Source organism: Ochotona curzoniae, unplaced genomic scaffold (genome assembly GCF_017591425.1).
Source record: "Ochotona curzoniae isolate NIBS_2020 unplaced genomic scaffold, NIBS_Ocur_1.0 scaffold_3171, whole genome shotgun sequence".
NCBI classification, from domain to species: domain Eukaryota; kingdom Metazoa; phylum Chordata; class Mammalia; order Lagomorpha; family Ochotonidae; genus Ochotona; species Ochotona curzoniae.
The window spans coordinates 803953-826533 of record NW_024467104.1 but is presented as its reverse complement, the minus strand read 5'-3'; the positions used below and the strand labels follow the sequence as shown (position 1 = coordinate 826533).

Here is a 22581-nt window from a genome sequence, read left to right as displayed (position 1 = left end):
TCTCCATATCAATCGTACTAGTTTATCTTCCCACCAAAGCTGAACTAGGGAGCATTTTCTCACATCCCCATCAGCATTTATTATTTTTTGTGTGATATGTTTTTTTTATGGACAGAATTACACAGATAGAGAGAGAGAAAGAGACTTCCACCCACTCATTTATTTTTCTAAATGGCCTCAGTGCCTGAGGTGAGGTCAAACAGAAGGTAACAATCAGGAGCTTCTTCTTGGCCCACACTGTGAGTGCAGGGCCCCAAGAAATTGGATTGTCTTTTGTTGATTCTCCAAGCACCAGTAGGGAGCTGGATCAGAAGTGGAGCAGCTGGAGCTTGAACTAGTGTTCACATGGCATGCCAACCTTTCAGGCAATTGTTTAAGACACTCTGCCACAAGGTCATCCCCAAGAGTGGGGTTTGAATGATCAGCTGTTAGAGAATATTTCCCACATTGGATAGCACTAAAGTGTCCTTTGCTTATTAGACATATTATTGCATATTATTTTTGTAAAACAGAGCTGGAAGAACAATAACTGGAATAGAGTTTCCACAATTACTTGTCTGTGTAGTTTGGATAACATGTAAGTTATAAGTTCTTGCCTTTTTTCAAGCAGAATCTAAAAAAAAAAAAAAGAAAAAACTACCAAAACATGCATATATCTTAGTGTAAAAAAATAATAATACCAAAGTATATAAAGAGCTCAAAAATTTAATAGCAAAACAATCTAGTTTATGTAATGCACAATATATATATAAGTAAATATTTTTATTTTTCTTTATTTTTTTTAAAATTAATTACATTGCATTACGTGACATGGTTCATAGGCTTTGGGATTCCCCCAACACCTCCCCATACTCTCCCCCATGGTGGATTCCTCCAACTTGTTGCAGCATTACAGTCCAAATTAAGTTGACATTCTTTCATTGCAAGCATATACTAAGCATAGAGTCCAGCATCTTATTTTCCAGATATATTCAATGGTTTCTTGGGGAGACCATCTCTGGTCTGAAGGTAAAGCTGGCAAAATATCATCCTGATCAATTAAAAGCCCCAGCACAACATAACATTAACAGCAATTTACAACATTATGGAATTTATTGACATGGTATTGAGTAACCAATATTTTAAAAATTGCAAGTTCTTAATTATATCCTGTGACTGCTTCATTGACATTTCATTTTTAGTTTATATACAGAACCGGCTGCAATACACCTTAAAATGGCTATAGGGTACTATTTAGCTGTCTCATGCCTATTTTCATTTTAGTATTTAGCAGTTTATAGTGTTGAAGCTAATTTTGCTGAACTTGGCAGATTTTAGGATAGTCTAAACCGGCTTATAACTCTAACAAGGCATATGTCAACAGTTGTGGTGCAGAACAGTTTTAGGAGGGGTGTGCAGAGAAATCTTCAATACCCTAGTGAGGAGTAACTAATCTTTGTGTCCCACCTAGTAAGGTATGTGTGGATCCATGCTGACCATTTCCTATCTGGTTCTAAGCTTTCCTTGTTGTTCTCTATCTATTCTAATTTTCGTTTGTGTGTTTTTCTTTTTGTGGGGGTGCTGGGGTCTGTGCACAAGGTGTGGATGACACAAAGGTGTGAAGAGAACAGCTCCCCTGTGTGGCAAGGCCTGGGGGAGCTTCCAGCTGTTAGGCAGGGCTCGGCATATTTCTCTCTGACCACCATGACGCTGTTTCACCCCCTGGCTGCATGGACACTCAAGCACCCCACTAGGAATTCTGTAATCTATTGAGGCATTGTTGTTTGCCCCTGCGAGACGGTTTTTGCCACCAACGTGAGCTTGAGAGTTAATGTCACTGATAATGTCTTGGTGAGTGGGCCTTTGACAGCTTACACACAGGAGCACAATTAAGCCCATGCCATTTCTGGACACCTTATTGGGTACTTAACCATTGTCTTAGAATCTGGCCCAGACATGTAGCACACCTTCTGGGAAGGGGCTTGATTTATATCCTAAATATTAATGCAAGTGACGGGAGTGAGAGCTGAAACTGCTATGGCAATAAATATAGTTATTGTTATCTGAAAGACTAGCCTGTCTTTGCAATTTTTTGGAGCCTAGAAAATGTAACTGTTTTAGCTGCTTTTATGATTTTTAGCTAGAGGAATTAAGGATGATTTTATTAAAGAAAAATGCTTTTGATTATTGTCTTATTGTTTATGGGGTTGTAGGAGTCTTCTATAGTTGCAGGGGGACTTAATATTTGAAGTTTCTGTTTTAGATTTTAGGTTTTTTCCCTTGTAACCTATTTTCCCATTAAATAATGGGTAAATTGTAGAATTAGAAATGTGGTAGGAATGTACTACTGATTAGCAGGTAATCGCATGTGCCTTGGCCTTGGAGTCCTGGCTGTTGCTCCATGGCTACTGTTGAAGAATAAATAATAGCTTGCTTTGAATAATATGAATACAGTATCTTGCAGAATTATCTTTAGGGGCACCTGCTTAGCCTTGAAGTTCAGATGGAGTGACCAAATGTCTGTACATGCCCCCTTAGTCTTGAAGTAAAAACAGAATAGTTGCTTGTGCAGAAACTTGAGAGGGATTTTGAGTAAATAAAAAGGACAGTTTTTTCTTGAGCTGTTGTGAGAACGCACCAAGTGTCTGTATCTGTGTCTTTCTTTTTTTTTTTTCAATTGTTATTAACATTGTATTATGTGATACAGTTTTATAGGCACTGTGTCTTTCTTTATCACCAACTCCACTCACCCTTCCCCAGCTCTGAACTCGGCTGGAGCTGGACTCTGGCATGGGGGAGGGGTGCCCTCTGGAACAACCCCTATGTTTATTGAAAGAGAGGGTGGGGGACCAAAGTTGGAATTAAGTAAGGACCAGAGGATGCTCTTCTCCCTAGTCCCGAAGGAGGACTAACACAGTGTAAATTGTTTTCTGTAATTTAAAGAAGTTTATGGAAACAGTATAAAAATTTTGAAAATAATTTATAATATGGTACTTAGCTATACTTTTAAATTGCAATAGAGTCTTTCTTAAACTGTTAAAAAAGAAAATAAATGGAAAAGGGAGAAAGTGCAGACACTTGGAGGAGTCTAATAATATTTTGCTCCTAATTGGTGTATTGGATAAGAATGTGCTAAGGAACAAAAATTTCAATTATCTGTATATCTGTAAATGTCATTTGTTTTATGCAGTATACTTTAAAAGTGCAATGTATAGATGTGTTCAGAAATGAAAAAGAGCCAAAACATTACAATTATGAGAGTCCTACATGTATCAAGATAATAAAACTTGTGTTAACTTTTATGCTGAACATATTCAGCAATACTGACAAGGATGTCGAGAAAATAATTTTTCTTCCCTTATTATTTATACTTTGAATAAGCAATACATCTTGCAGTTTTAATCAGTTACACCTTCTCTGAAACCTGAGCTAAGAGCATGTAAAAACAATTTAATTTATTCTAACTAATCATGGCATGATTTAATTTTTGCACAAAGTTAATTCAAGACAGAGTCCTCAGTTTTTGAGCTGGGATCTCATGGAAGACTCCAACCAAGCAAAAAATGTTCATGTGATGGAAATACAGGGTGTACTCCTCTGTTTGTAGGACATGAATATGGATGATAAAAAAATTAAATCAAAGAAATGACAAGAAAGGACAAATGTAAAATTCACAAATCCATATCAAGTGCTGTCTATTAATAAGTGTTTTAACTCTTTCCTGAAAATAATGCCGAAAGTTAAGTGATGCTTCACAGTTCAGAGACACAGGCTATAACAAGAAAACTTAATGGCTAAAGTAAATGAGTGGAAGTCACTGTACAAACAACTTAACTTTACGAAATGAAAGAGAACGATTGCCAAAAGAAAGTAATTGATACACCAGAGAAGCGGCTCTCTTGGGTGAATAATTCTACTCCTATTTAAAAGTAGTGTACATTGGAAAAATACAATAAGATTTTGAAATCTGAGTGACTCTCCAAGAAAAAGAATACCTTAGAAGGATTGAAGGTAAAAAAAAAAAATCACTTATATCACTGTAGCCTTCTTTATGCCTCTCTTTAAAGGTAAGCTGTAACTATTATATCTATGTAATTAAATAAAACGATTTAAGAATGGCTCTAAATTTCTAAAATTTAGGATCAAGTTTCAGCTAATAAAAAAGAAGCATATGGAATTCTAACATTAATTTGGAAATTAGTTCATTATTTAATATATACTATGCAACTGTTATCTATCTTAAATATAAATTTAAAGGAAATCGGATTGTGTCAAATAAGAATATTGATGTCATTATCAAAGAGGATCCTAGTAAGATAATCTTGAGAAAACTATTGCTGAAACAGAAAGAAAAAACATATTTGATCACTCCTATTTGACAACATAATAAGTAAAGGGAATTAGCTGATTGTGGTTGGAAGTATGCAGATGTAGCATGTTATAGAGATAAAAACAGGCAAATATTTGGTTTTCAAAGTTGAAGAAAAAAGATTAAGAAAATGCAGGGCTAACACCATAAACAATGTCACACTGGATAATATTAATATGAAGAAATAAAAATATTTTGTTTTCTTTTGCATTTAGCAATGTCCACGTGCTGTGGACATCCATATGGAATCAGTATATTTGGTTTAGATCTAACCAATATTGTAATTTTTGAAGACATTAGGAATGGAAAACAGAGGAAGGGCATTTACATAAAAAAGAATCACAAAAAGGGGGAAATCTCTCATGTATAATAAAACAAATATGAAAAAAATATTGTTAGGGATTGTTCATACTCTGGGTTAATAATTAGTTAATATTCATCCCATGTAGAACAGTGTTCTTCAGAAGACTGATAAGCATACTGCTAGCAATGTTTTCATATTTAACAAAGTTACGGGTGAGCTGAAAAAAGAGCAAGGGATTTTTTTACAGTAAAAGATTCTTATTGGAATATAAAAGGGAAATGGTCAAATTGGATTTGACCATTTGGAATCAATATGGAAAAGCTGAGGGAAAAGGAGATGGAAAATTACAACTGCAACAGAGTAATATACCTAGATAAAACAACAGAAAGAAATTTGTATTGTAATCCAGCTCCATGAACTTCTTATTTTAAAGGTAAGTCTAGGAGAACATGCTAATATGTTCTCTTGATTGGATTTCTAACTGCAGGCAATTTCTGAAGTTTAAATGTCAGTTTCAGGAAAAAGTATTGGTGAAAAGAATTTAAGATATTGTTTCTGTATAGTCATGACTCATCCATGTAGTATTGGAGGACACTATAATTTAATTTTGAATCAATTAACCATCCTGAATTTGCTGTATTTACAGATGAAGAGCATACTAAAACAGAAAAATTCAACACTACATACACGGAATTTATCCTGCTGGGGTTTTCTGACATTCCTAGTGCCCGGTGGGTTCTTTTTGGGATATTTTTCCTCCTATATCTGACAATCTTGTTGTGCAACAGCATCATTATATTAATAACTGTGATTGACCCCATTCTCCAAACCCCCATGTATTTTTTCCTTGGCAATTTTTCCTTCCTGGAAATCTGCTATGTAACTGTCACCATCCCACGGATGCTCATGGATCTTTGTACCCAGAAAGGAAACATCTCGTTGCTTGGTTGTGCTGCACAAATGTGCTTTGTGCTTTTGCTGGGAGGCACGGAGTGCCTTCTGCTGACAGTGATGGCCTATGACCGCTACGTGGCCATTTGTAGCCCTCTGCACTATCCTTTGGTCATGAACCACAAGGTGTGTATTCAGCTGGTGGCTGCCTCCTGGGTCTTTACAACGCCTGCTGTAATAGGGCAAACATGGCAGATTTTTTCTTTGCCCTTTTGTGTTTCTAATCAAATAAATCAATTTTTCTGTGACATCCCTCCAATCCTTAAGCTTGCTTGTGGTGACACATTTGTGAATGAGATAGCAGTCTATGTTGTGGCAGTGGTATTTGTCATGGTTCCATTTATGCTGACTGTTGTTTCCTATGTCAAAATTATTTCCAGTATTCTGAAATTGTCGTCAGCCAAAGGGAGGGCTAAAGCCTTCTCCACCTGCTCCTCTCATCTCACAGTTGTAGTTTTATTCTATGGAACAGCTGGCATCACTTACTTGCAGCCCAAACCAAATCATTCCGAAGGAATGGGGAAGCTAATCTCTCTTTTCTATACCATTTTGATCCCAACTTTGAATCCTATTATTTATACTCTGAGGAACAAAGACATCATGTCGGCACTGAGAAAACTACTGAATAAATTATTGACTTGAAGCAGATAGCTGAATATACAAAAAAATAATAAAAACAAAAAGGAAAATAGCTTGTGGACAATTTGTCATGACTGGACATTTGCACGACTGGGAAAAAATAAAACTGTTAACTATATTTCTGAGTCCTAATAATTAATATAACAATCGATATTCTATCAAAGGAAATTAGAGTTTAGCTATCCAAGTTAGTGTAGCTAGGGAATGAACTGTCTCAAGGGCAAATAACTCATTTTGAAGATTCATTTTTCTTTTCCTGGTTAAGGGTTAAGTGTGCCTGAAAATACAAAAAAAGCTACCTGATGGTGTCATATACTCAATATCTAGGGTCATGATAGTGTACAATCTTTGTTTACTCATTCATTACAGATGAATTTTCTATATTTCACTGATCCTTCTCTTGGATTTACTCAATGAAAATAATTTTTAAAAAGCACTAAATGGTGAAAAAGGGTGATTATCTCTCTTGTGCTACTTGTTGTTGTAACCTTCAAAGTCTAAGACACCAGAAGTATTCATCCTCTATTATCTGAGGTCACACTCTTCCATTGATATCATTATATCCTCCCATTGTAGCTTCAAGAATTGCATTGCAAATAACTAATCAATATAAGAAGCCATGATGGTGTTCACCTTAAACTCTTTATGCTTGTATAGAGAGGTCTAAATGATGGCACCTTAAAATATGTCTGCACAACAAATTAGCAAATGTAAACTTATTTGTGAAAGGGATCTTTGCAAATATGTTTAAACTAAGACTTTTGCGGAGGGGAAAGGGAAATCCCAGGATCCATGGAACTGTATGATAAAATTATCCTAATCATAAAAAGAAGTAAAATTTTAAAAGATAGAAAAAAATAAAGCTCACTCTTGAGTCACTAGGATTTAAAAACTGCTACTACTGTTAGGTTCAACCCCATAGCTAACAATCACAAAAGGAGAACTGTTGCAATGATGGCAACATGCCTGAACACTGTACATTATCCATGTATTTGATCGCACTGAGTAAGGAATGTTGAGGTGCTAAATCCAGCCAGGCAATTTACAAATGTTTACAAACATTTACATTCCTCATTGTGTCAGTTTATGGGATTTTATTCAGGTTATTATGCAGCAAATACAAGCCCCAGCACTGGGCATATGCACAAAGCATGGCAATCCCTCTGGGAGCATCAAGCTACTGGTGCTCACACTGATCCAGCATCTTTTTGAAACTGAAAGCACCTCTGTCAACAGAGCCAACAGCATCTTCCTGATTGGTCCCGTTGTCACACCTCCCAGGCCACTGAAACCTAGAGTGGCTCTCCAAATTTTTTAATTATTAACTTCTGTATTCCAGTCTCCTGTTTTTATTCAATTGAAATCATTTATCAAATGTAGTTTTGGAATAAGCCTTAGCATAAATTTTAAAAAGCAAAAGTAATATAGTTACATTACTTTAACAAAAACCCTCTAAATTTATGTAGGTTAAATAAATTATAAAATTTGAAACAGAAGCAAAATAAAGCAATCTCATAGTAAATGAACATACAATGAACAACTTATAGAAACTTAACCATGGCTGTCAATAATTTCAATTTTCTGCTTTTACATTTCCAATAGCTTATAAGTTTTCTTCAATATTAGCCTTGATTTATTTTCTATAACTTAATTATAATAAACTGTTCACTTTGTACTAAATCCAAAATTATTAACTGCCCATATCTTTCTCCATTTATAACTGCTTCTTAAATTAATCAAACATTGTGAAAATGATATTTTTTAAAAAGGGTAATCTGATTTGAAAAAAACACGCATACACACACATTGAAGGAGCATGAGACTTCTAAGACAATTATTTGCCAGTACTCATTTTCATCACATTAAATATTTTACATCTATCTTTTAATTATTAGGACCAGTAACTGAAAATGGGGAAAATGAGGGTCAATTTTTCTGTGACTTATGAAAGGTTATAAGCTAAGTATGTAGAAGAGCTGGAATCTGAATCCTGGGATGACAGATCATATAACAAGGGCACAAAATGTGTGATTTCTGTCCTTGCTGTGTATTACTTGGGTGGCTTCTGAAACTGTGCAATAAATGTAGCTCTGTCAGATATTAAAACACTCTAAAATTTATCCTATGGCATTCTTAACACTTGAATATATCTACACACATATGTTTTTGTGTACATATGCATTTAACACACATTTCAAAACTTTCTAATGTAATGTGGACACCTGTAAACTCACTTCTGGATATGTTCCAGACCATGCTTAGTCAAGCAAGGGCTTTCATTGTCTTCAAAGGCAGGAAAATTCTCAAATCTGAACCAAGTAAAGATAAGTTTGACTTCAATTCATTGCTGTTTTAATTACATGGAGGTATCTTTCTTATGCGTGACCCGAGAAGAGCGTTCTTAACTTCTTTGTTCCGCAGACTATAAATAAGAGGATTGAGCATGGGGATCACAATCATATAAAAGACAGAAGCCACTTGATACTTTCCCAAGGAGTAGGACTTACTTGGTTTTAAATAAGCAAAAATCATAGTGCCATAAAATACAGTGACTCCCAGGAGATGGCAGACACAGGTAGAGAAAGCTTTTTTCTTTCCAGAAGTGGAATTAATTTTCAGGATAGTAGAGAGGATGGATGCATAGGACACAGCTATTGTGATAAGGGACACCATTAAAGTGGAAACGGCACAAGTGAATATGATGATTTCGGTCTCATGTGTCAGTGCAGGACAGGGCTAGAATTGGGAATGTGTCACAGAAAAAGTGACGGATGACATTGGAGTCACGGAAGTGCAGTTTGCTCATGAAAAGCATGAAGAAAGAGGAATCTATAAAACCAATCAAGTAGGATGTTGGGGGCACTGACAATGTACTGCCCTGTGATTGGCCCTTTGCCCTGATTGGCGTGTCTTCTGCACGGCTTGGTGATCTTTAAGCTGATTGGATAGGATTGATATATAAGCCAGGGACTTTGGTAAGGGGAGGGGGTTCTGTGTAATGGAATTAAGGGATGTAACAGTTTTAATGGAAGCTTTGTATAAAGCGCCTCTGAGATGCTCTCCAGTGTTGGGTGATTTCTTCTGGGGGATGGGAGACCCTGATAACTGGTGCTGTGACTCAGATAGATGTCAGCTGATGAGCACCAGGAAGGTAAGCAGCTGAGCAGATTGCTCAGGGAGGCGCTTACAGTGGGAATTAGTTTACAACTGAGCCTTTTGCTCAGGAAGCCGTACTAGGTGGGGACGTGCATGTCAGGTTCATGGGTTTAGCGATGAGCAAAGGTGTTAGAAATATGGGCAATTTAACTTCTTCAGCGCGCATGCAACCTTTATTGTAGAAACTGCTGACAGTACTGTTGTTTGTGCGATCTGTGCATAGGATCGCCCTGTGGTTTCTGGAGGAGGGCCTTTTGACCCTGCCACAAAGGGAGCACTTAGGCAGAGACTAATCTAGGGCAGAACAGCAGGAGCCCCTCCCTCCAGGAACGGTCAGGTTCTGGACATTGATTAACCAAATAGATCACCCCGAGCCTGTTTATGCTCAGATAGCCACCATAGGGCGCAATGCTTGGAGGGCCCCTCATAGCAAAGGCGATCTGTGCTTTTCCATATCTAAAGTGACCCAAGGGCCTAATGAGCCCTATGTGGACTTTGTGAGCCACTTCAAGGAGGTCCCACTGAGATGGAAAAAAACGAAAAATCAGAATGGATGGTTTAAAGACCTGTAATGATTTCCAGCAGGTATTGGGGCATATTAATTGTATCCGACCATATCTTCGTATTATTAGACAATGCCAAAATTGTGTCCCATTTTTATCCCAGCCTTGATTTGGGGTTCATCCCCATGGTCTTAGGCCTAATCATATATGGCAGATGGATGTTACCCATGTTCCCAGTTTTGATCGCCTTTCTTTTGTTCATGTCTCTATCGATACCTGCTCTGGGGTTCTTTATGCCTCAGCTCATACAGGGAGAAGGTTCATGATGTTAGATCTCATTGCCTTCAAGCTTTTGCAGCCTTGGGCATCCCCCAGTGTTATAAGACTGATAATGGACCTGCCTATACAGCCAAACCATTTGATAAGCTTTGTTCTGAATTTGCGATTAAACACTCCACTGGCATCCCATATAATCCCACGGGCCAGGCTGTGGTAGAGCGTGCCCATGCAACTCTCAAAGCATTAATAAAACAAAAATGGGGAGTAGGAGCTGCCCTATATCCCAATAGTCCTAAACATCAATTGGCTTTAGTTACTTATGTTATTAATTTTTTGATTTTGGATTTGGATGGCCATTCTGCACTGAATACCACACTGTTGGCACAGGCCCCTGCAAAGATTGGGTGATGTGGAAAGATGTTTTAACAAAATGATGGATGGGCCTGCATCTGGTCTTACGAAGAACATGAGGTGTGGTTTGTGTTTTTCTGCAGGATTCTGATGGACCAGTGTGGGTGCCAGAACGTTTGACTTGAGTTATAAGAAAGCCGGAGCAAGATGAACCTGCGGATGTGGTGGATGCTGACCAGCCTGATGTTCATTCAGATACTGAGAGGAGACAGCCAGAATCTCCAGCTATGGGCGAAAGGCAATCGGAGCAGTGGAGAAGCGATGGCTATGACTGCATCAGTTCCCCAACTGTGCCCGAGGAGCGAATGTAACAGCACTATAAACTGGGTGCGGCAAATATTGCCTCACTGTCTAGGGCTTTGGAAATGGCCCCCAGAATGGACTGGCTGTCAAAGTGCTGTGACTCCTAGAAGAGTAGCAGATGGTCTTGCCGTGACCAATTTATTTCCTACCTATTCAAATTTCACCATTGTGGGGTATAAATATACATACGGTAACCCAGTTCAATCTGTTTCTGCTCAGCCTTGGAATGGCTGGGTACTTTGCACTAGTAGGGGTGGGTGTTCAGATATATCAGGTTTGCATTTATTGATAAGGTAGAGATAAAAAATTGTAATTATAGTAGTAATAGTTCTAGAATATGGGAAGCTGTTAAAGTTAATTGCAGTTGTGATGTTATCTATAATGCTATTTATGTATGTGTACAAGCCCCACTTATGTTTATGGTTTTCATGAGTGCTATTGTTACCCTTTTGAATTGCTCTGTAGTTAAGTGAGCCCTTACCCAGTGTTGGAATGGCTCTGGCACTGCGGTGCTGGTAAGCATTCCACAACTTATTCCCATGCCTGTTCAGGTGAAACAGAGTGATCTTCAGGTTTTTATAATTTGACTTAGGAACTAAGATCCCAAATTATAGCCATAAATAGCACCAAAGTAGAGAATGCCACGGTAGAGCAATGGACAAATTGAATACTAAAGGGTCTTCCGTTTGCATGCCAATGGGCCGTTATAGTAGGCCTGGGCCTTATCTTATTGATATTCATTCTTTGGGGTCTGTGGATGCTTCATCTTCAAGCACAGCATCATCAGCAGCAACAGTGGCTGCTAGTGCAAGCTGTGATTGCCCCTCAACAGAGAATCCCCAGAAGTCTGGCTAGGTATGATAGATCTGTAGCCAGAGACAGGAAAGTATCTGATACGGCTTCACCAACCTAAGACAGGCACCATGTTCCTAGCCATGTGGTTAGCCCATGACAGGTAAGGGGAGCCAGAACTCAGAGCACCTAGGACAGGCATGGTCCCTTGCTTAATAAAACAAGAAGGGGAAGCTGTTGGGGGCACTGACAATGTACTGCCCTGTGATTGGCCCTTTGCCCTGATTGGCGTGTCTTCTGCATGGCTTGGTGATCTTTAAGCTGATTGGATAGGATTCATATGTAAGCCAGGGGCTTTGGGGAGGGGAGGGGGTTCTGTGTAATGGAATTAAGGGATATAACGGTTTTAATGGAAGCTTTGTATAAAGCGCCTCTGAGACGCTTTCCAGTGTTGGGTGATTTCTTCTGCAGGATGGGAGACCCCGATAGTATGACACAGTGACAAGGACATAGCAAAGTCTTGGGGACATAATAAGTGGGTTGCAGATTGCGACATAGCGATCAACAGCCATGGAGGAAAGGAGAAAATGTTCCGTAGCAGCCAAGAGGATAAAAACGTATGTTTGGGTGAAGCAACCTATGAATGAAATGTAAGTGTTAGAAGTCTGTAAGTTCTGTAAAGTTTTTGGCGTGCCAACATTTGAGTAACTGAGGTCCAAAAATGACAGGTGAGAGAGGAAAAAATACATGGGGGTTTGAAGTTGCGGGTCCAGCCGGATTATCAATGTCATCCCTACATTTCCCAGCATCGTCATCAAGTAGATAAGCAGAAATAACACAAAGAGGACCAGCTGGATCTCTCCTGCATCTGTCAACCCCATAAGGAGGAAGTCAGGCACATTTGTGTTATTTCTTCTCATAATTTTCCACTGCTATAAGCTGTGAAGAAATAAAGTTCACACTTAGGAGGAACTACTTTTTAAAAAGCGTTTTCTTTGTAACGTGATGCATTTTCTATAAACTTCAAACGATAAAGAGGGATTTTTCTATTCTGTGTACAGAGAAAAAGCTTAATTCTGTCATGAAACACAGAGAATGTGTTACAGCTGGTATTTGTAATCATACATGAAAAGCATCAATGCATAATTAGAATGAACTATTGCATTCTTTGAAATAATTCCTTTATTAAAAACCCAAAATAGGGCCCGGCGCGGTGGCGCAAGTGGTTAAAGGTCCTCGCCTTGCACGCCCGGGATCCCATATTGGCGCTGGTTCTAATCCCGGCAGCCCCGCTTCCCTTCCAGCTCCCTGCCTGTGGCCTGGGAAAGCAGTCGAGGACGGCCCAAAGCTTTGGGACCCTGCACCCACGTGGGAGACCCAGAAGAGGCTCCTGGCTTTGGATCGGCATAGTATCGGCTGTTGCGCTCACTTGGGGAGTGAATCTTCGGACGGAAGATCTTCCTCTCTGTCTCTCCTCTCTGTATATCCGCCTTTCCAATGAAAAAATAATAAAAATAAATCTTAAAAAAAAAACCCAAAATATAATGCTAATTTAAGATTGTTATTCTATTCCAAATTTCTCTGTTTTTATGTAAGAGCATAGAAAGCAGAAGCATCTCAGAGTAATGGAAATGACTGTTCTAAAATAGTTTAATTCAAGACAGTTTGTTAATAATTCTAGCTTCACGTAGATCATTAATTTAAATTGAGGGGAGTAGTGAAGTGTGATTACTTTCTTGGAACTCTAGCTAGAGTGCACAAAAGTTATGCTCTACATTAATAAAATACAATGAGGCAATGAAAATAATCTCAGCAAATCTGATAAAATAATGTAAATGTAATAGAGAATAAAGCTTGTTAATATATCTTCATTTCTGGTCATATGTTACTTATTAAAAGCAAATTCATAGTCATACTTAAGTCTTATGCATTCTGGTTTTTAATGTAGGTAAGTATTGATTTCTAAAAGATATTATGTCTGCTAATTCATCTCATTCAAAATGAAATATCTTCCCAAAATAAACATTTCTTGCAAAATCTGATTCTACCAACTGAAAGTGTTTGATTCTCAAATTTTGAGACTATTTACCCTAAGAACTAAACAATACATATATGCAGATTATTCTGTCTTCATTTTTAAAATATGTAAACCAAAATTAATAAATGTGAAATAATACTTACTGTGAGTCAATGATGCAGAGAAAGGTTTTCCAATCTTCTCTGCATAGAAATCTGACAGTTTTGTAAAAAGGAGGTAGAATGTTTTTAGGACATTGACAATTCCATATATAAGTGTATGTGTGTGTGTATTCTATTTTTTTTTTTGTGAGAATAAAACCTTAACATTTTTTGGTGTAAAACCCATTGTATTCTGTTCTAGTTAAAATAAATCCACCTAAAAGTTTTGTATGCAAGGCTAAAACCAAAAAGCTATGTGAACACCTGGAAAACGTTACAGTAAGTTATTTCTCAAGCAAAATAGCAAGATCTCCTTGAATAGATGCAGAATACAGGATGCCTTGCCTCTCCTTTAAATAATTCTAGTGAGCTCAGCTGATCATGCAACACTTGGTCATCCTCAGAGTTCAAACTGTAAGGAACAGTGCTTGGCATTTTTCCAAGGACAAAAACGTCTTTATTAAATTAACTCACGTTAAGTGTTGAGTTATTCATTTAATTGTTTACTTTTACCTGTAGCAGGTACCAAAGGAAAGAAAATGTATAGCTCACTCTTCTTTTGCATCTCTTTCCATTTGCTTTTTTTTTTCAAATTTTTATTATCATTTTATGATTCTGCAGGCATAGGGTTTCTTCCCTCTCCCTGCACCACCATCCCCTTCTCTCTGCTTCCTTTTCAATGCACACACACTAGTTAAATGAATTTGTGCTGGTGTGCTGTTACTGAATTCATAAATTGTGTAATGATCAAGTCAACAACTTGTCAGCTAGGATCAGGTTTTCTACTCTGTGATTAACATCAACAAGATGGGAATGATATCGTTTCATAATGAAATATTTTTAGATTGAAATGTGTGCTACCCTCACAGTAATAAACTTCATGTAGAAGAAAATAGAAGAATTTAAGTTTCAGGGAATACAATGAAAGTAATTTCAAATTGCTGTTAATATTTTGTTAACTAAATTGTAATTCTTCCTAATTATTTCATTTTGCATCTACAATGATTATTGATGTGACCATAAGTCACAAACTATTACATTGTATATACAATAACATCGGTTATTTATATAATGACATATTTGCATAAATGTTTTGTCATCAATTCAGTCATAAGCTCTCATCTTCTGTATATGTCATTGAAATATTTTTGTAAAAATTATTGATGAGCCTGGCGGTGTGGCCTAGCAGCTAACGCTCTCTCCTTGAATGCACCAGGATCCCATATGGGTGCCGGTTCTAATCCCGGCAGCTCTACTTCCCATCCAGCTCCCTGCTTGTGGCCTGGGAAAGCAGTCGAGGATGGCCCAAAACCTTGGGACCCTGCACCCAGTTGTGTTCTAGCTGCTCCAATGCCAATCCAGCTCCCTGTTTGTAGCCTGGTAAAGCAGTGAAGATGGCCAAAGCTGTTGACTTTCCACCTGCTTGGGAGCTCTGGAAGAAGTTCTTGGGTTCAAGTTTTAGATCAGCACATTTCTGGTCTTTTTGACCCTTTGGAGAGTGAATCCATGATTGGGGGGGCCTCTCGGTAACTCTGACCTTAAAATAAAGAAATTTTAATGAATTAGCAACCAGGACATGGCATATGTAGGAATGTTGGATAAGGAATGGGAACTTAAGGATAAGGATGAAATAAGGAGTACAAGAGAGATATCAAAGCAAGATACCTTCTGGAAAAAAGTATTATTTCACAAATCACATTAAGATTCATCTTTTACATTTTTTATAGAAAAGATACAAAAAGTGTGTAATACACGTTGGAAAAGTAAAATGGTCAATTAAAATATTATCAAGGTATCTCACAGTACACAGCCCAATGCATCAGTGCTACTTTAGAGAGAATGCCTTTTCTCATGAGAAAAGGGAACATTGTCACACGTGAAGTCCCTGCCTGAGAAACTGCCCTAACAGTGAGGGAGAGCAAGGGTCCTGGGAGAGCAAGGCAGAGCAGGTGGTGGGATAAACGGCAAGTCCACTCTTAAAAGATTAAAGTTGGTAGAGAGAGTGCAGACAGGAGCTAGAAGAGAGACTGGCAGGGGGAATATCAGAGGTCGATGAGGAGTGCATGGAAAACTCTTGTGTGAATACTCAATTGGGCCTTTACGTACACATCTACTGCTTCTTCAAATGAATGAGAAGGCTTTAGTTTATTATGCTTCCAAAAACAGAATGAGAAAACAATGCTGATACATATTCCATGTAAATATAAGTAAAAATATATGTAATTAAAATCAAGATAGAGATAAGGAATGAAAGCCACGGCCATGACATTACACACATTGATAAAGGGAACATTAAAGTTGGATTGCACCAGTGAAAATGATCTCAAAGAAAAAGAACAGAAAATAATTATTCTGAATATTCTCAATTCAGATGATGAGGAGTCAGAACAATCAATCTTGTTAGCTACTGTGATTAAAAAGAAAATAAAAAATGTATGTAGCCTTCATAAAAGCAAATGAGTGATGAGGCCGAGTTTAATCACTCTTGTGAATAATGCATTAGCATGCTTTGCTTCGTTGGTTCTCTCTTGCATCATTTCTAATGTGAGACAATGGAACAATTTACCAAAGAATCTAGATACCTCGTAGAAAGGGGTGGTTTTCAGATGTGTACCTGCTACATGCAAAAGAGCCTTCCTTACATACAAGTACTTAACTCAGTGTGTTCAACTCTTAGGTTTGAAAGTTTGCAAAAGGAATGAGTGTGCCCATGTGCCAAGAATGTAATCAAGCTGTATCTTTGTTTGTCAGGAATGATCAAACTTTGAATGTGTTAGTAGGTGCACAAAGACGAAAAACAGTACTTACAGAATGACAGGAAATGTTTATGCAATATATTTGCCTTCAAAATAATACTTCTAGAAGAACATGTACAAAAGGATCAATAGTTTTCACTCTCTGTTTTCTTTAATTTTTAAGTATTTCTTCAGATTATTTTTTGGTCAACATTAGCAGAGCTGGTTTTGTGGTTTTTCAATTCTTAATTCTATTGATGATTGTTCTATTGATGTGATGCCTCAATTGCTAAATTCTCATCTTGTAAGTATCAACATCCCATTAAGTCCAGATTTGTGTCCAGGCTGCTCCACTTCCAATTCAGCTCCTGGCTTATGGACTGGGACAGCAACACAGACTCCTCAAAGCCTTGGTCCCTGTACCTGTTGGGAGACCCAGAAGAAACTTCTGGCTCCTGACTTTGGATCGGCTCAGCTCTGCCCTTGGCAGCCATTTGGGGGAGTGACCCAGCAGATGGGAGATCTATCTCTCTGTCTCTGCTTCTTTCCATAAATCTGAATTGCCTTCCCCTCCTGCTAAATAAGCAAATATTAAGAAAAAAAGGTTCTATTTCACTATTTGTATTAAATTCAAAACTGTCAATTTTCACCTTTAAACTTATTTTTCAATAAAACTAATTCAAAATGATCTGCAAAAATACACTTCCCAAAAAAGTCATTTTTCAGTAAAATGATATAGGAACGTAAAATTTTAAGAAAATCATAGTTTTTCATTATTGCTACCTTGAATACATCTGCCCTCTAAACATGTGGTATATAACAGAGGAAAATGAGACTGAAATATTTAGTGACTGAGTAAAGCTTGTACAGCTGCCAGTGCGGAAGAACTAGAGTCCACACATGAAATGCATGATAATAGAACAAATTCTCCTAAGCTCTGTCTCATTTGTTCACACACTAAAGAAGGGATTCTGAAACGTTTATGGTACCCAAAATGTACCAATCTTTTATAATCAAATTCTCTAAAATCAATGTATGCATGATAAATATAGGTTTTCATTTTAAAATAGAAAACTGCCAGATGTGAAGGCGATCTGGCTGCACCATCTGTCACCCATTGATCGCCAGGGTTGATTTGGCTGATCTGGCTGGCTAGGGGAGTGTCCCCTTCCTCCCTCACCGCTCTATATGCGTCCCTCCCAAGCTGTGCGCTCGGTCGAAGAGGACGACCATCCCTGCGAGAGGAGGACCCGTCTTCACTCAAGGGTATACGAGTAGCTGTGCTCCCCTGCTAGAACCTCCAAACAAGCTCTCAAAGAGAAAATTGCCTTTCAGTTTTATGTAATTGTCCTTTTTTTTTTTTATTATTGTTGCTTACATTGTATTATGTAGTACAGCTCCATAGGCGCTGGGGATTCCCCCCACCCCTCCCACACCCCTCCCCCCATGGTGGATTCCTCCACCTTGTTGCATAACCATAGATCAAGTTCAGTTGAGATTCATTGCTTGCAAACACATGCCTAGCATAAAGTTCCGTGTCCTATTGTCCAGATAAGTTCAGTGGCCTCTTGGGGAGACCTTCTATGGTCTGAAGATAGGTCTAACAGAGTAAAGATCCGGTCAGTTAAAAGCCCCAACAAGGCCTCAGTATCATTATACAACATTATGGAATTAATTGACATAGTATTGGGTAAACAATATGTTAAAAATAATGCAAGTTCCATTCTTCGAGACATCTGGGTTGAGACAGTATCAATGACAGGTTCAAAAAATAACAAACAACCAAACAAAAATTACACGTTAAATCAAGGCAAACATGTGGTATCTAATCTTTTGGGATTCACTCATTTCCCTTAGCATTATAGTTTCCAGTTGTGCCCATTTAGCCACAAAGAACTGCATTTTGTTTTTTTTAATAGCTGAGTAGTATTCCATGGAGTAGATGAACCAAAGCTTTCTTATCCAATCTTCTGCTGATGGGCATTTTGGTTGCTTCCATGTTTTTGCAATTACTGATTGTGCTGCAATGAACATAGGGATGCATGTTGGTTTGTCGTAAAACAGGTGTTTTGGATATATTCCTAGGAGTGCTATTGCTGGGTCATATGGTATGCAGATTTTGAGTTGTTTGAGTGTTCTCCAGACTGATTTCCATAGAGGCTGTACCAATTTGCAGCTCCACCAGCAGTGGAGTAGGGTTCCCTTTTCCCCGCATCCTCGCCAGCAGGCGTCGTTGGTGTTCTTGTTTATGTGGGCCAATCTTGCTGGTGTTAGGTGGTACCTCATCGATGTTTTAATTTGGATTTCCCTTATTGCTAGGGAGCTGGAACATTTTTTCATATGTTTGTTTGCCATTTGGATTTGTTCCTTTGTGAAATGTTTGCCCATTTCCCGTGCCCATTTCTTGAGTGGCTTGTTCGTTTTGGTTTTTTGGTTGTTTTGAAGTTCTTTGTATATCCTGGAAATTAGCCCCCTATCGCCTATATCGTGTGCAAAGATCTTCTCCCACTCTGTGGGTTGCTTTTTTACTTTGTTGATTGTTTCCCTTGCTGTACAGAAGCTTCTTAGTTTGATGAGGTCCCATTTGTTTATTCTGTTCTCAACTGCTATTGCTTTTGGTGTCCTTCTTAGAAAGTTGGGACCTACTCCTAGGTCTTGCAGGGTATTTCCTACATTTTCTTGCAAGAGTTTGAAGGTTTCTGGATGTAGGTTTAGGTCTTTTATCCATGTAGATTGGATCTTGGTGTATGGTGATAGATGTGGGTCTATCTTTTTGTTTCTACAGGCTATCAGCCAGTTGTCCCAACAACATTTACTAAAGAGGCCTTCCCACTTGCTTGAGTTGTCATTGGTCTTTTTGTCAAAGATTAATTGGTTGTATTTGTGTGGGTTCCCTTTTGGAGCTTCTATTCTATTCCATTGATCTTCCTTTCTGTCTTTGTGCCAGTACCAGGCTGTTTTGATAACCACTGCTCTATAGTATGTCCAGAGGTCCGGGATTGTGATTCCCCCTGCTAACTTCTTATTTTTCAGGATGGTTCTAGCTATTCGTGGTTTTTTGTGTTTCCAGATGAACTTTTGAATCATTGTATCCAGTTCCGTGAAGAATGTTTTGGGCAATTTGATTGGAATTGCATTGAAAATGTATATTGCTTGTGGCAGTATAGACATTTTAATGATATTGATTTTGCCTATCCAGGAGCACGGGATGTTGTTCCATCTTTTGAGGTTTTGTTCAATTTCCTTTTTAAATAGTTTGTAGTTTTCTTCGAATAGGTCTCCTACGCTTTTGGTTAGATTTATTCCCAAATACTTCATACTTCTCTCAGCTATTTTGAATGGTATCCTGTTGGTTAGATTTTCTTCCATCTTGGTGTTATTTGCGTACACTATGGCTGTTGATTTTCGTTCGTTAATTTTGTACCCCGCCACTCTGCCAAACTCTCGTATAAGTTCTAGCAGTTTCTGTATTGAGTCTCCTGGTTTTTCTATGTATAGGATTATGTCATCTGCATATAGTGAAAGCTTGACTTCTTCGTTTCCTATACGTATGCCTTTGATTTCTTTTTCTTGTCTTATGGCCTCTGCAAGTACCTCTAGGACTATGTTGAATAGCAGTGGTGATAGCGGGCACCCTTGTCTTGTTCCAGATCGCAGTGGGAAGGGTTCTAGCTTTTCTCCATTCAGTATGATACTGGCGTTGGGTTTTTCATAAATTGCTTTGATTATGTTGTGGATTTTCCCGTCTATGCCTACTTTGGCTAGAGTTTTTAGCATGAAGAGGTGTTGGATTTTGTCGAAGGCTTTTTCTGCATCTATTGAAACTATTATGTGGTTCTTGTTTTGCAGTTTTTGGATATGGTTTATAACATTTATGGATTTCCGAATATTGAACCATCCCTGCATTCCAGGGATGAATCCTACTTGATCCGGATGAATGATCTGTCTGATGATTTTTTGAATTCTATTGGCTAGGATTTTGTTGAGAATTTTAGCATCAATGTTCATCAGAGAAATAGGTCTGTAGTTTTCCTTCTCTGATGGTTCTCTGTCCGGTTTTGGGATTAAGGTGATGTTGGCTTCATAGAATGAGTTTGGGAGGGTTGCTTCCTCCTCTATTGTTTTGAAGAGCTTGTAGAGGATTGGGGTTAGTTCTGTTCGGAATGTTTTGTAGAATTCTGTAGTGAAGCCGTCTGGGCCTGGGCTTTTTTTCGTTGGGAGATCCTTGATGACTGTTTCAATCTCTACCTCGGTTATGGGTTTATTTAATTCTGCAGTTGCCTCCGGACTGAGTTTTGGTAGGTGGTGGGAGTCCAAGAACTTTTCTATTTCTTGGTGGTCCTCAAATTTGTGGGAGTACAGTTCTTTGTAGTAATTTCTAATTATTTTCTTAATGATTGCAGTGTCTGTTGTTATGTTGCCTTTTTCATCTTTAATGCTATTGATTCTCACTTTCTCTTGTTTTTTTTTGGTCAATCGGGCCAGTGGAGTGTCTATTTTGTTTATTTTCTCAAAAAAACCAACTTTTTGATTTGTTGATTTTATGTATAGTTTTTTTGATTTCTATTTGGTTTATCTCCTCCCTTGTTTTGATGATTTCTTGTTTCCTATTGTGCGTGGGACTCTTCTGCTGCTGTTTTTCCAGATCCTGGAGGTGTGAGGTTAGTTCCTGTATTTGGCGTCTTTCTTGGGCCTTGACATGCGCTCCGATTGCGATGAATCTACCTCGTAGCACTGCTTTGGCAGTGTCCCACAAGTTTTGGAATGTTGTATCAGAGTTTTCATTGGTTTCCATAAATTTTTTGATCTCATCTTTAATTTCTTCTCTGACCCATTGTTCGTTTAATAGCATATTGTTCAATTTCCAAGAGTGCCTATACTTCCTGGGGAGTTTTGAGTTGTTGATTTCCAGTTTCATCCCATGGTGGTCTGAGAGGGTACATGGTATGATACTAATGTTTTGGAAGTTGTTTAGATTCGCTTTATGTCCTATCATGTGGTCGATTCTGGAGAAGGTGCCATGCACCGCTGAGAAGAAGGTATAGTCTGTGGCCTTAGGATAAAAAGTTCTATATATGTCTACTAAGTCCAGTTGTTCTATTGTTTGTGTGAGCTCTGTTGTTTCTTTGTTGAGTTTTTGTTTCGTAGACCGGTCCATTGTTGTTAGAGGTGTGTTGAGATCGCCTACAAGAATTGTGCGGGTGTCTATGTCTTCCCTTAAGTCTGTAAGTAATTGCTTTACGTAAGTAGGTGCATTAAGATTCGGTGCATAAACATTAATGATGGTGATTGCTTCTTGATGGATCTTTCCTTTCACCAGTATAAAATGGCCTTCCCTGTCTCTTTTGATGTTAGTTAGAATGAAATCTATCTCGTCTGAAATTAGGATAGCTACCCCAGCTTTTTTTTCTCGTCTATTGGCGTGAAATATCTTTTTCCATCCCTTCACTTTCAGTTTCTTTGCATCCTTTCTGGTTAGATGCGTTTCTTGTAGGCAACAGATGGTTGGGTCTTGTTTGATGATCCATTCTATTAATCTCTGTCTTTTGATTGGTGAATTTAGACCATTTGTGTTGAGAGTTAAAATTGAGAGGTTGCAATTTTGCCCTGCCATGTGATTGTGTTGTGTGTGTGTTGTTGCCTATGTAATTGTCTTGTTCGTGTGGCCTTTAGTTTGGAGACCTTCTTATTTGCCAACTTTGTTTGTGATTTGCCTCCTTTTTGTCCGGGACTAGCGCATTTCTAAGGAGACTTTGCAGAGCTGGTTTTGTGTAGACATATTCTTCTAGTTTTTCTTTGCTATTGAAGTATCTGATTTCGTTCTCATATACAAATGAGATCTTTGCTGGGTAGATTATTTTTGGTTGACAGTTGTTTTGTTTCAGGACTTGGAAGATCTTTGTCCATTCTCTCCTTGCTTGTAGGGTCTCTTCGGAGAAGTCAGCAGTGATTCTGATGGGTTTTCCCCTGTATGTGATCTTT

At 38.2% G+C, this 22581-nt stretch overlaps 1 protein-coding gene and 1 pseudogene across 1 annotated transcript; one reads left to right on the top strand and one right to left on the bottom strand.

The window, feature by feature from the left end:
* Positions 1 to 5273: 5273 nt before the first annotated feature.
* On the top strand, positions 5274 to 6245 carry LOC121172248 (olfactory receptor 10AG1-like; the record flags this gene model as incomplete). The annotated part of the gene is made up of 1 exon (XM_041004101.1): positions 5274 to 6245. A coding segment is annotated over one exon (972 nt), but the record flags the coding sequence as incomplete, so codon positions are not given.
* Positions 6246 to 8594: 2349 nt separating this feature from the next.
* On the bottom strand, positions 8595 to 12606 carry LOC121172247 (annotated as a pseudogene).
* Positions 12607 to 22581: the final 9975 nt, after the last annotated feature.